Below are 14,077 nucleotides of genomic sequence, written 5' to 3' on the forward strand. Positions count from 1 at the left end.
TATAGGAATCTGGTGAATATATATATATACACACACACACACACATTATATATATATACATGTATATGGAATCTTTTTAAATGATGGATGACTATTTTTAATGCATATAAGGTATATTTTTATTACTTCAAGTTTTTTAAGTGTAAAAAAAAAAAAGCCTTGATACAGGTTAATCCAGTACAGCCCAAGTTCTAAATCACGGCATAGACACCATGAAAAACACATTATTGCCAAAACTAGGCTAAGGATTTAATATTTATTTCATTCTGCTTTACCAGCCAAAATTGTATGACTTGTCACAGCCTGTATTTTCTCATTATAACATTAGCAAAGAACACTGAGCTTTATTGAGGAAATTTAATTAAATTGAAAAGAAAGTGTTTGGCTCTAACTAAACTGACACAATACAAGGAATTCTAGAACTGTGCTCTGAGGGGTCTACTTTGTGAGGAATGGCAGGCCCTTGGATTCATTTTTCCCTCAACCAGTATTTTCAAAAATGTCTATTTGCATAAAATCTCCAGGACACTATTTTGAGTTTTCTTACATTATTGAATTAACAAAAATGTGTTTGCCAATCATTAACTCCTTGTTCAGCAACTAGATACTAGGCCAACTGGAAACATTACTCAGGACCCTTGGTACATCTTCCTGTCAGCTCCACATTTTGTTAATTTGGTTATTTTTCAGATCTTCTGTCAAAGATTGATCAAGTGAGATGGAACATAGCAAGTTTTCTGCTTTAACTTAACACTTTAGTTAAGATCCCAAATTGTTAATTTCTGTTTTTTTCTCGGCCATCTCTAGCTCATCATTGGCAAAGAGTAAGTTAATGCTAAACAGGTATAGATATGCATTGTATCTAAGCATTTCAAAATAGCACACTAAACTTTAATTTTGAAAAGTTTATACAATAAAAATATATAAAAGTAGACCGAATATTGTAATGAATCCACATATATTCTGTGCCCTATTTTTAACTCATGGCCAATCTAGTTTTTTTTTTTTTTTTTTTTTTTTTACTGCCTCTCTTCCAATATAATTTGAAACAGATCCGAGACATCACATCATTTTACTCGTATGTATTTTAGTAGGAATCCCTAAAAGCTAAGGGCTCCGTAAAAAAAAAAAAAATACAATACCATTATAATGGATTAGAAATATTAATAATTCTTACTAATCATCAAAAGTCAGTGTTCAAATTTCTAATTGTTTCAGAAACAACTTTTTGTGTTTTGTGGTTTGGATCAGGATTTAAATAGAATCTACTTGCTGAGTTCCTTGTCACTCTGATTTTTTCATTTTGAAAGTATTTGTTGACGATATTGGGTTGTTTATCCGAGAGCATCTGGATTTTGCTGATTATATCCCATTGTTTCATTTAACACGCTCCTCTCTTGTGTGTTTTTTCTGTAAATGAGTTGTAGGATCCTACAGTTTGAGACAGATTTAGGTCTGACTTCATATTTGGTGTCTCCCCTCTTCAGGAGGCACATCATGTCAGAATGCCTTTCTTTCTGCCATGTTAGTACCTGTTGATGACCACTGATTAGACCCGTTCATTTATCAGGAGTTGTAAAATGGGGATGTTCTAATTTTATTATATGTCTGCTAGACTGCACAAAGGAATTTTAAACAAAAGAGTACCTGTCACATCGTAGGTGCTCAATAAAATATGTATTGAATGGGTTAATTTCCATAAGAACCCCTGTGACAAGGGAGCAGAGGACAGGAAAGCTAAGAAGGTTTTGAGATGTGTTCCATCTTAGGTCCAGCACCAAGCATTCTTGGATGATTAAAGAGCCTTTGCAATTGACCAAGCCTGTGGCATACTGTTCTTGCAAAGGCTTCCTAAAGAAAAATGTGATAGTCTTACTAGACTCCAAGCTCAGCCTAATTTATAGCAAAACAACCTTGCCTTTTATCTGCCATTTAGCTGTATGCCTACTAAACACTAAATCGAAAGAATCTCTATAAATATCAGCTTGATTATTGCCCTTGACACAGTGTATATAAAATACCTATGGTGTGGGTAGGTTTGAAAACACTGTAGGCTTTTATCTTTATTTTTCTGACAATACAGAGCACATAATCACGGTAAATGTTTTCAGTGCCAAAAATTTGTTCATGGGCATTGTAATCATGATGCACAGCTATCAAGTTCTTATATTTAAGATACAAGGTGTAGTGTCTTACATTCTTTGCTGCTGAATATTTTGGTTTTCACTTACTTACACCTGTGGAAAGCAAGATAACAAATATTCATCCCTACTGTGTTCAGAGCACACAGCAAGATGCACTAAATCAAACTAGTCTTTGTTGAGACATGAAGTCTTGTGTGTATGGTACAAAGAATATAGATGTAACCTGAGGTAGAATTTCATATGACAGAGGGACACTAACAACATGCTTGGGTCTTCAGAGGGGAGACATATCGCAATAGTTTGTTGAAATCATTAGTAAATTGCATGGAGTAGGGACAGGCTTTGAAAAAACAGTAGGATTTGAAAAGATGGTAAGGACCATCTAGAAGAAATGACATGAGCAGAAGCATCAGAGTTTACATCTTCAGAGCACATTCAGGGGTAAAGAGCTGCAGTTAGACTAGCCTGGCAAATGTCTCTAGGCAGGCATTAAGTAACAAAAAAAACATTGGCTGGTGCATATTAGTGAGGACCTTCTATGTCAAATTGAAGCACTGGCACCAAGCAATGGTGAGAGACTGAAGGCTTTGAGTAGGGATGTGATGTGACCTGGTCAAGCACAGATGTCAGAAATGAATTCGTGAGGAAAGAATGGGAAACTGGGCCAGGTGTGGTGGCTCACGCCTGTAATCCCAGCACTTTGGGAGGCCGAGGCAGGCGAATCACCTGAGGTCAGGAGTTCAAGACCAGCCTGACCAACATGGAGAAACCTCGTCTCTATTAAAAATACAAAATTAACCGGTCATGGCGGCATGCGCCTATAATCCCAGCTACTTGGGAGGCTGAGGCAGGAACATTGCTTGAACCCGGGAAGCAGAGGTTGCGGTGAGCCGAGAATATGCCATTGCACACCAGCCTGGGCAACAAGAGCGAAACTGCATCTCAAAAAAAAAAAAAAAAGAAGAAGAAGAAGAATGGGAAACTGAAATTAATTCTTTATCATTAGAGAGAACGAACGTTTTGATAATTAAGAAGCTGCAGGTTTGGGTGACTCAATGAAAGAAAATGAGCCATGAAGTATGAAATCATATTAGAATGATTTCAAATAAAAGAGGAAAGTGAGGAAAAAGAACTGCTTTGGAGTGAGATAAGAATTTAGGGTTGTAGCACAGCCATGTGTAGACATTTAGAAGGCCGGTCATGGTGGCTCATGCCTGTAATCCCAGCACTAATTTAGGAGGCCGAGGTGGTTGGATCGCTTGAGCCCAGGGAATTCAAGACTAGCCTGGGCAGCAAGGCAAAACCCCATCTCCACAGAAAATTAGCCAGGTGTGGTGGCATGTGCCTGTAGTTCCAGCCACTCGGGAGGCTGAGATGAGAGGATCACCTGAGCCCAGAAGGTCAAGGCTGCAGTGAGTCATGTTTGCACCACTGCACTCCAGCCTGGGTGACAGAGTGAGACACTGTTTCAAAAAATTTTTTTTTAATTTAAAAAAGAAGTTTAGAGATGTCCTGAAGGAAATATATTGGGCTGCAGCTTAGGAATGAAGTCAGATTAAATGCAACAATTTAGGAATTTTCTGTAGAAAGATGGTAATTGGAATCCACCTTTAAGAAGCTCTCAAATCTATCCACTTCTCCCTTGAGCTCCCCAGCTACCCCTACTCATTCAAGTATTACCGTTTCTTACCTGGACTGTTGAAATACCTCCCAGTCGAAAGTAGGTACTTCCTGTGGGATCTTCCCACAGCTCCCTGATGTTTTCCCTCCAGACCTTATTACAATGTGTAATTCGGGCTTGTTTAATGTTAAATATGGAATAGTTATCTGTTGGATTTGTCCCTGAAGATCCATCAACTTCCACAGTGCATGGCACTCAAACATTTTTTTTTCCCAACAAAAGAGTCAATGAATGTAAGTACTAGAAAGTAGAGAAAAGAGTTAGAGAACTTTAGTGAACACCTTTAGGGCACAGGAAGAAAAAGTGGGAAAGTCAAATAGAAAGATAAAGAACCAAGAGAAGCCAGGGCACAATAGCTAAGGGAGAGGGGAGATTCAAGGTGGGGTGGTCATAGGGATTGATTCTGCGGATGGAGGAATAACATGAATAGCTGACATTAACTGAGTGCTTTTTGTGTGCCTAAGACTTGGCATGGATTAACTCAGTTAATCTTCACAATAACTTTGGTAGGAATTATTTGGAAGGAATCCTTATTATAGAGATAATACAGGTGAGAATAGACACCAGAAATGTTAGATACTTAGCCCAAAAACAAACAAGTGGAGGAGCCATGAGTCAAACCAGGCCATCTGGTTCCAGAGCAAGGAGTCTTAACCACCCTGCAGCCACACCAGCTCCTGCTAGCAACGGGACAGAAGATAGTTTAGTGGGCTAAGGAGTGTGGTGTTAAAGATGCAAAAGCAAAAGGAGGACCAGCTGCTCTTTGTAGTCTTCAGTCATAAAGAGAGGATGACAATGCCTATGATTCTGAGTTAGGATATTTCCACATTAGGTCCCCAAATCTACAGAAGTTACAAGAGCACTCATGCATCACCAGCCATGAAAACCTGAGGAATATGCTCTTATTTCAGAAACAGGTAGTTTCTGATCATGTCTTCAGGGTACTCTATCAGCTGCTTTGACATTGACTCTGACATTGACTTTTTTACTACATTCCAGTGTTGTTATTGACTTAAATTAGTCCTTGAACGAGAAGAAAGAAAGAATCTGACTTTGGCAATAAAAAGCCTTGCAGTATTCCAACTTGCTTTTTCAGTTTTAAATAGTTCTGTGAATCATTCCTGTTTCGTTTTTTTACAAGTGGGGAAGTAAAGTCCTACCAGAGCTAAACGGAAAGGCACCTGTATTTGCATTTTAACCTGAGTTTTGAATAGCAATTGCACAGGTACAAGATCCACCAGCAACAGCAAGGTCCGGCAGACATTCTGGAAATGTGCACCTGAATGATGAAGTGGACCAATTGGTGTCTGTCATGTTGCAGAATGTCGCTCACTCTTAAGCTCACACATGTTAAGTTGTTGGCAGATTTATCAATTCTTTTAATTAAAGGACTAGGATGATATGAGTAACGGAACTATTTTGTTCCTAATTGATGCAAATCTTAAAAATGCGTGACTAAAATCTGTTCCCAGAATTTCTCATTACAGAAGCCTTTTAATTTGTTTTAAGATATATGCATATACATTTCTCTTTTTGTTCCTTCAGATTTCTTAATCGATGGTGATTTTTCCTAACCCGAACTCTAACTGCAATGGTCAGCTTTCCACATATGGGAATAGAATTTTTTTTTAAGCCTTCCACTCTGAAAGTAGGGGTCTTGGCCTCACAAGGACAGCTCAGCACCCTAGCCTCACAAGGACGACTCAGCCCCCTTTCCAAATGCTGGCAATCCAATAGAAGAGCACAGAGGAGATGAAGCTGTTTTTAATATTTTTTATCACTTTTTCAAAAGTTAATTCTCTCTTGGAATTTATTCTTAAAAAAAAAAACAAAATGGGCCCCTTACAGCATCAGAATACTGTCTTACTATACTCAATACTTCAGGTTGGACCACACAGCCTGACTTTGTCTCACCTATAAAATTGCCCAGTTCTCTTAGGCCTGTTCTTGGGCAGGGAGAAAGACTGCAAGTACAAAACACACGGTTCAGGTTGAATATTGCAAGAAAAATAAGAGAAAAAGTATTCCATTTTTTTAAAAAAATTCTTAACAATTCATGGATGCTTTGCTGAGAAGAATGCTTTGCAGAGGTTGAATATTGCATGACAATATAAGAAAAACATTTTTTTTAAAAAAAAAAAAAAAAGCTTTTTAACAAGCAGAATTAATTCATGGATACTCTGCAGGGGAAAACCATGGTGTCAGGAATGCTTTTAAGCTTGACCACTGCTAACTTGAATAAACGATTCTGGGTGCCTGTTAGGAACATCTACAGTGTTGTCGGAGTCTTATTACAACTTGCTTTTGAAGCCAGCTTACTGCTTTGGAGGAAACTGACAAATGGGTGCTTTGGGCTGTGCAGGGCACAAGACTGTGTTTTTGCCAATTGAAAATTCCTGCGTTGTCAGCCATCCAGGCCATACCCCTTGGTATCCACAAACCCAGAGCTTCTAAAGGAATTGGGATTTGCCAAAATGACACTGGTAAGCAGGCCAGCAATACGTACGGTTCTATTTTTGTTGGCTAATTTAGTGACATTTGTTTTCAGAAGTATAATTCTAGGAATGTTTACTTCAAGCTCACACCTGTTGTCTCTTGAGCGAGTGTGAGGGATAAGTTACCGTGAATTATAATCATGGTGATAAGAGCTAGCAATTAATTAAACACTTTATGCTGGGAACTTTTCTAAGCACTTGACTTGCATTGCCACATTTAACTTTTACAAGCACCCTATATGATAGGTAATATTGTCAGCATTTTACAGATGAAGAAACTGAGACACAGGAGATGATGTGACCTGCCTAAGGTCATAGAGTCCATGCTCTTCATCGCCCGTCCCCCATGTCCTTATCCAAGTCTCTCCAAGGAAGGAAGCACTAGCACTGATAAATGTGAGTAGGGAAATTAGCATCTGCAGATGGTCATTCATTGTGAAGAGTTGATGAAGCTGTCTGGGTGGGTACTGTTCCCAAGCCATCATTTCAGTATGATTGAGAATTAGAAAGGTTAAGGCCCTTCTACCACTTACTTCCGTCTGAAGAAAGTATCCAATATCTGTTAGTGTTTTCTTTTAAGAGTCTGGCCCTCAGTGCTCCTGACGTAAAACAGTCTTTCTTTCTCCCATGGTCTGTGCTACTGTATGGTGCAGTGAGGCACTGATACACCTCCATGGAGAACCAGCCAAAGGGTCTGGTACTCAAGCATTGGATCGGTGGTAAGAAGCATTTCCCATCACCCCTCCCTTCCTCCTCCAATCTTGACATCATTCCTCCTTCCATTAGGAAGGCTGGTTCCACATTGTTATCAGGCCACTCTTAGATCACTTGGGTTAGAAAATCCCACAGCCCAAACCTCTTAAGTGATAAGATTCTACTCTCAGCTCCTGCCTGACTCCCTTCTGAACTTGACTTTTTGAGAGAAGAAGCGTGAACCCTCTGGAATAATTGATATTCATTTGCAGGGCACTCTCAGTTCTCATTGATGGCAAAGATGCCTATAATGCAGAATAACCATATTTTTCAAAGGCCATATGCCATCATTCACAAAGCCTTTTCTCAGGTGGCATCCATGAAGTGGCAGCCACAGGTAACTGAATCTTCAGGCCTGATCCCCTCTTTACTATATCATAAATATCAAAAGGCAGTTGGGCTGAGCAAGAACAAGAAGCATAAGAAATTCTGGATTATTTTATCCCTAAACAATGATCTATAGGCTATGATCCTTCAAGTGTTTCCCAGCTAACGTACAGGAACAGCTTCTCATGTTGGTTCAAGAGACAGCAGTTCTGACAACCAGAGTTGTCTTACTTTTCTGCGCAGCTTTGTGTGAGAAATACCAGGTATTAAGAAGTCTGTTGTAGGGGAGAATCATACAGACTAGTAGAAAAAGAACTTTATCATAGAGGAAAACACCCCGTTTGCAGGCTTCTTCCTGAACACTGCTCTTCCCTCTGAAAAGGTCCACAGTGTCAAAGCTCCACCTATACCCTGAAGCCATCTCAACAGACTCGGACCTAGACCTTGTCTCCTGTCATTTTTTCAGAGCATTGCCATCTCTTTTGTCTGGCTGCATCCAACTATTTTTAATTCCCTTGCCTCCCTACTGTCTGCTGAGTGGATAATTAAACATGAAATACTATGCTTTGTTGAGATTATATGACTTTAAAGGACTTGCGACAGGAAACTGAACGGCACCTTCGAAAGACGGACTTTGAGGGCTGGGCGCGGTGGCTCACACCTGTAATCCCAGCACTTTGGGAGGCCGAGGCAGGCAGATCACGGGGTCACGAGTTCAAGATCAGCCTGGCCAACATGGCGAAACCCTATCTCTACTAAAAATACAAAAATTATCTGGGCATGGTGGTGGGCACCTGTAGTCCCAGCTACTCAGGAGGCTGAGGCAGGAGAATCGTTTAAACCCAGGAGGCGAAGGTTGCAGTGAGCAGTGCATTCCAGCCTGGGCGACAGGGCGAGACTCTGTCTCAAAAAAAAAAAAAAAGAAAAGAAAAGAAAAAAAAAGGTTTTGAGAAGAAAACCACTAACTTCCAACAAGTTTAAGATTATGAGAACAGAATTCAGACAAAGACACGTTCTAGCTGTGTCTTCATGCTGAGGAAGATTACAAGCTTGTAGAAACTATTGGTTGTTGGTTTCTCTGCTTTACTGCTTAAGAGTGTGGACACTGGAGTTGACTGCTTGGGTCTCTGTCACTTATGTGCTGTGTGATATTGATCAGATTACCCTGTCTCTCTGTGCCTCCAGTTTTTCATTTGTAAAACAGAGACAATAGTAGTACCTAGCTTATAGAGTTGTTGAGAAGACTGAATGCAAATGAGCTTTGTAACACTGACACATGGAAAGCACTCAATCCGTGCTATTAGCGAAACTTTTATGGAGGGTTGAGAAAACATGTGCTTGTTTCAGATTTGCATAAAATTCCCATCTAGGAGCCATTATGATAATCCTTCCTGCATGTGGCCTAATAATAACCTCAAGTGATTTTATTTTGATTCTTCATCTCTCAGCCACCACCCTGGGAGGAATAACAGGAGCTGTGTGTCTGTATATCTAGAGCTCTCTGATAATGAGTAGATGAGACGAACAGGCCTTTGGGTTGACTGGCTTCCTGGTTCTTTTTCTCATTCAGGTACTGGAAAGCTTCAAGATCATGGACTATAGCCTTCTGTTGGGAATTCATTTCCTGGACCATTCCCTCAAAGAGAAAGAGGAGGAGACCTCACAAAATGTGCCTGATGCTAAGCGGCCTGGGATGCAGAAGGTTCTCTACTCAACAGCCATGGAATCTATCCAGGGTCCAGGGAAATCTGGAGATGGGATAATCACAGAGAACCCAGACACGTAAGTACAGCCACACACCCACCCACCCCCTTGATTGTGGTAGCCCACGTCACTGGGTAATTATAGACAGTCACATTCACCTTAGGGTGGGACTCCAGGAACTAATTTCTACTTGGTGCTAAAATGGGTTAAACTGGTCTCCATTTCTATTCATTTAAAGGTAACTAGATGAGTGACAGTTCCTCCAGTTATTACTCCTTCACCCACTTGGTTTCTTTTTTCAAATGACTCCATTTTTTTTTTTTTAAACAATGGCTGAAAATGTTTTTGTCCCCATTAACTACATATTCAAAACATTCACCGCAAGAGGAAAGAATAAACTTTGAATTTGAATAAACATGTTTTATTGTTTATTTTTTATTTTTTTGAGACAGAGTCTCCCTCTGTCACCCAGCCTGGAGGACAGTGGTGCCATCTCAGTCCACTGCAACCTCCACCTCCCAGGTTCAAGCGATTCTCCTGCCTCAGCCTCCAAAGTAACTGGAATTACAAACATGCACCACTACATCTGGCTAATTTTTGTATTTTTAGTAGAGATGGAGTTTCACCATGTTGCCCAGACTGGTCTTACACTCCTGGCCTCATGTGATCCACCTGCCTTGGCTTCCCAAAGTTCTGCGATTATAGATATGAGCCACTGAGCCCAGCCTGAATAAAGAGGTTTTAAGCAAATACACAATGAGAATGATGTTCACAATTCAGAGCTTTTTATCTGCCTAAGGGATTCTGTTTTTCTAGTCTTGCACCCTGGCAGACGTGGTCTCTCACCTCAGCCAGATGTGATAGTAACTACAGGATTAATTTGCATGTATAAAGTGCATATTGACTAACAGAAACAGTTGCAACCAAAGTAAGTTATTGAAATGGTAGACTGCATCAGGTATGTGTACTAGCTGAGCAAGGAGACTGGAAGAAATAAATCATTTTCCACGGCCATAAATGCCTGCCTTCTAGAATTCTCCAACAATGACTAAACCATAGGCATATTTCACTTTTGTAAAGGAAATTAACACATATTAAATCTTTTTTGAAAAGTTATTTCTTGCAAATCAATCTAAATGTCCAATAATCAGTTAAATTATCCTGTATCAGTGAAATACAATAAGGCTATTAAAAACCACATTAGCATTGAATATAAGGAAATGTTTATCATTTAGCAAGTAAAAAATGTAATAAATAATACCCCTTCTCAACTAATACACACACACATATACATATATACTAGAAAAGTGTACCAGAGGTCAATAGTAGTTATCTTTGCATCCTAGGAATAACTGTTTAATTATATTTTTCCTTTGTGTTTTTCTGTATTTTATTTTTAAAAGTAAATATACATTACTCTTGTGATCAGAAAAAAAGTATTGCATTTTTTAAAAGGAATATTTTATAATGGTCTAAAAATTCTTGCTCATAGTTTAAAGTAGGAACAAGTTTTAAATTGAATTCTTCCCATCCAGCTTTTCAGAGTTAGCAGTTATCATATTATTCTCCTTTGTAGGGATGTATTAATACATCATTCTGGATTCCCAGGATGACCTTAACTGATGCCCAAAAAACAAAAAGAAAAGAACAAACAAAAAAAAAGATGAGTGGGAGATAGCCCAGAATTCTTAAAAATGGTCTATTTTTATTTTCAGTCTATTTATTAGAAATGATTTTTTAACTTTCTATTCTTATAATATGTAATCAAATATTTTCTCTTTTGCTCTATCAACAGAATGGGAGGCATTCCAGCTAAAAGCCATAGGGGAGAAAAGCTACTTTTATTTATGGGCATTATTGACATTCTACAATCGTATAGGTAAGAAGTTTGAGGAGTGGTCTTTTATTATTTCCAAATCAATCTACAAAAGCTTCTGAAAAATCACCACCTGAGAGTGATTTTACATTATCTTTTTAATTTTTCCATGGATGTTTAGGTTAATGAAGAAGTTAGAACATTCCTGGAAAGCTCTTGTTTATGATGGGGTAAGTGACTTATTTTCCTTATTACACTGTATATATTTCTGCTTTCTCAGAGACTTCAGAGTATGTGCAGAAAACTGTGTTGCTACACTCTAAGAGGAAATGAAACAACAGTCTTTATAAACTCAGAATCTTAGGCTAGTAGATCAGTTCAAATTTGAGAATAAAGACAACATAAATTTGAATAACTATTCAAATATATGACATCCAGCCTAGCGGCCAGAAAAACAAAATGATATCTGTGTCTGTGTGAAATCCAAAGGACCTAACTTTGAGAGGGTCTTTTTTTGTAGGGATGATTAGTAAGGCAGTTGAAATGAAGTTCTCACACAACCAAGCTACAGTAAGTGTGAGCCCTGACTCTGATGGTGAACAGCCTGGATTTGAACTCTGCATTCACTGCTGAACTAACCATGTGACCAGGCACAGTGCTGGTTATGTGGCCTCTTACCCTTGTTTATCACCTATACCAGGGGGATAGTAATGACACGTGCCTGGTGTGAGCATGGAACAAAATAATGCATTTCAGTGTTCAACACAATGCCTAACAAATACAGACACAGAAAGTGAAAATTTTTAATTGGTATGTATTTCTGCATCAACATTTATATATGCTGGCTGCCTGAGGATGTCTTTTTTATTATTATTATTATTTTTTTTTTTTTTGAGACAGAGTCTTGCTCTGTCACCCAGGCTGGAGTGCAGTGGTACGATCTCGGCTTGCTGCAACCTCCACCTCCCGGGGTCAAGCAATTCTCCTGCCTCAGCCTCCCAAGTAGCTGGGTCTACAGGCGTGTGCCACCACGCCTGGCAAATTTTTGTATTTTTAGTAGAGACAGGGTTTCACCATGTTGACCAGGCTGGTCTCGGACTCTTGACCTCAGGTGATCCACCTGCCTCGGCCTCCCAAAGTGCAGGGATTGCAGGTGTAAGCCGAGAATGTCTTAATTGATGTAACTGAAGAAAAACATCAGTTATCAAAGAGCAGTTTCTCCCACCTTTCTCTCTCCTTCTTTCTCACATTCTGTCTCTGTCTCTGTCTCTCTCTCTCTCTCTCTCACACACACACACACACACACACACACACACACACACACCGAGTTCCATCTAGACATTAGATTTCTACTTCCTGCTACTAACAATATTTATTGGCCTAAGTTAATAACTTGAAGTAGCAATTCCAAAGAATATTTTCGTCAAGGATTTGGTCACACATTTCCTCTTAAGATGTTAGCAGATACTTTCTTTTGAAAGAGAATAAATTATAGATGATATTCTTCGTCTTTTTTGGAAAGGAACACATAATTTCTCAGTTCTGTGGAAGACTGTTAATAACCTTTCAGCATGAAAGATCTACATTTTGTCCACCGGCTAAGGACTGACTTCAGTCAGAATGCACTTTTAAACAGCAGGTTTGGCCGGGCACGGTGGCTCAAGCCTGTAATCCCAGCACTTTGGGAGGCCGAGACGGGCGGATCACGAGGTCAGGAGATCGAGACCATCCTGGCTAACACGGTGAAACCCCGTCTCTACTAAAAATAGAAAAACTAGCCGGGCGAGGTGGCGGGCGCCTGTAGTCCCAGCTACTCTGGAGGCTGAGGCAGGAGAATGGCGTAAACCCGGGAGGCGGAGCTTGCAGTGAGCTGAGATCCGGCCACTGCACTCCAGTCCGGGCGACAGAGCGAGACTCCGCCTCAAAAAAAAATAAAAAATAAAAAATAAATAAACAGCAGGTTCACACATTTATTTCCAAGAATTAACCTCTAAGCTGGGTGTAGGGGCATGTGCTGGTAGTCCTGGCTACTCAAGAGACTGGGGCAGGATGATCGCTTGAGCCCAGGAGTTCAAATCCAGTCTTGAATATAGCAAGACCCTGTCTCTAAAAGAAAAATTTTAATTAAAAAAAAAAAAAAAAGAATTAACCTCAATCTTACTCAAATCAAAAATTCCTCCTATGAAAGAAGGTCAGTATGGTAGGTTAATTTTATGTTTCCTTCAAGCTGAGAAAGGAAGGGACTGCATACATAGTACCTTGAACGTTGAAGGGGAGAGAGTGAATACCCTCATTCCATTCCCCTCCTGTTTTCTGAGACCATTTCAGTTTCCTGTTACCCGATGGATCTGAATCGTCTAGTCTTGTACTGACCAGGTGCTTCTAAGGGTCCCCCACCTTTGTCTATTTAAAACCCAACACTTTGCAGGGAGACCAAGGCAGACGGATCACTTGAGGTCAGGAGTTCGAGACCAGCCTGGCCAACATGGCGAAACCCCGTCTCTACTAAAAATACAAAAATTGGCCTGGCGTGGTGGCACATGCCTGTAATCCCAGCTACTCAGGAGGCTGAGGCAAGAGAATCACTTGAACCCAGGAGGCAGATGTTGCAATGAGCCAACATTGTGCTACTACACTCCAGCCTGGGCGACAGAGCAAGACTCCATCTCTAAATAAATACATAAATAAATAAATAAACCTATCATTTGTTTTTCTTTTTTTTTTTTTTTAAATGAAAATTTCTGTGCTGTATATATCATGAACTTATTTTTGTTTGTTTTCAGACATGGCTCTTACTTAAATAGTGTTTATTCATGCCAAAGGGAACAATAACGTAACTTCTCTTTATAGGCAAGGGCTGAACCTTGATCTTCTATGGATACCCCTTAGGCCCTTGCCTTCTACTGATATTTCTTTTTTTCTTTCTTTTTTTTTTTTTTTTTTTTTTTGAGACGGAGTCTCGCTCTGTCGCCCAGGCTGGAGTGCAGTGGCCAGATCTCAGCTCACTGCAAGCTCCGCCTCCAGGGTTCCCGCCATTCTCCTGCCTCAGCCTCCCGAGTAGCTGGGATTACAGGCGCCCACCACCTCGCCCGGCTAGTTTTTTGTATTTTTTAGTAGAGACGGGGTTTCACCGTGTTAGCCAGGATGGTCTCGATCT

The 14,077-nt window shown here is 39.9% G+C and overlaps 1 protein-coding gene across 4 annotated transcripts in view; it reads left to right on the forward strand.

Moving 5' to 3' along the window:
* Positions 1–14,077, forward strand: part of PIP5K1B (phosphatidylinositol-4-phosphate 5-kinase type 1 beta) — a 306,667-nt gene that overhangs the window by 203,156 nt on the left and 89,434 nt on the right. For all 4 annotated transcript variants that reach the window (XM_023213233.3, XM_023213232.3, XM_023213234.3 and 1 more), the window contains 3 exons: positions 8,971–9,182; positions 10,900–10,983; positions 11,102–11,150. In XM_023213233.3, coding sequence (XP_023069001.1) covers positions 8,971–9,182; positions 10,900–10,983; positions 11,102–11,150 — 345 coding nt within the window. The remainder of the gene's footprint in view (positions 1–8,970; positions 9,183–10,899; positions 10,984–11,101; positions 11,151–14,077) is intronic.

The sequence above is a fragment of the Piliocolobus tephrosceles genome, chromosome 14, assembly GCF_002776525.5.
Source record: "Piliocolobus tephrosceles isolate RC106 chromosome 14, ASM277652v3, whole genome shotgun sequence".
Classification (NCBI taxonomy): domain Eukaryota; kingdom Metazoa; phylum Chordata; class Mammalia; order Primates; family Cercopithecidae; genus Piliocolobus; species Piliocolobus tephrosceles.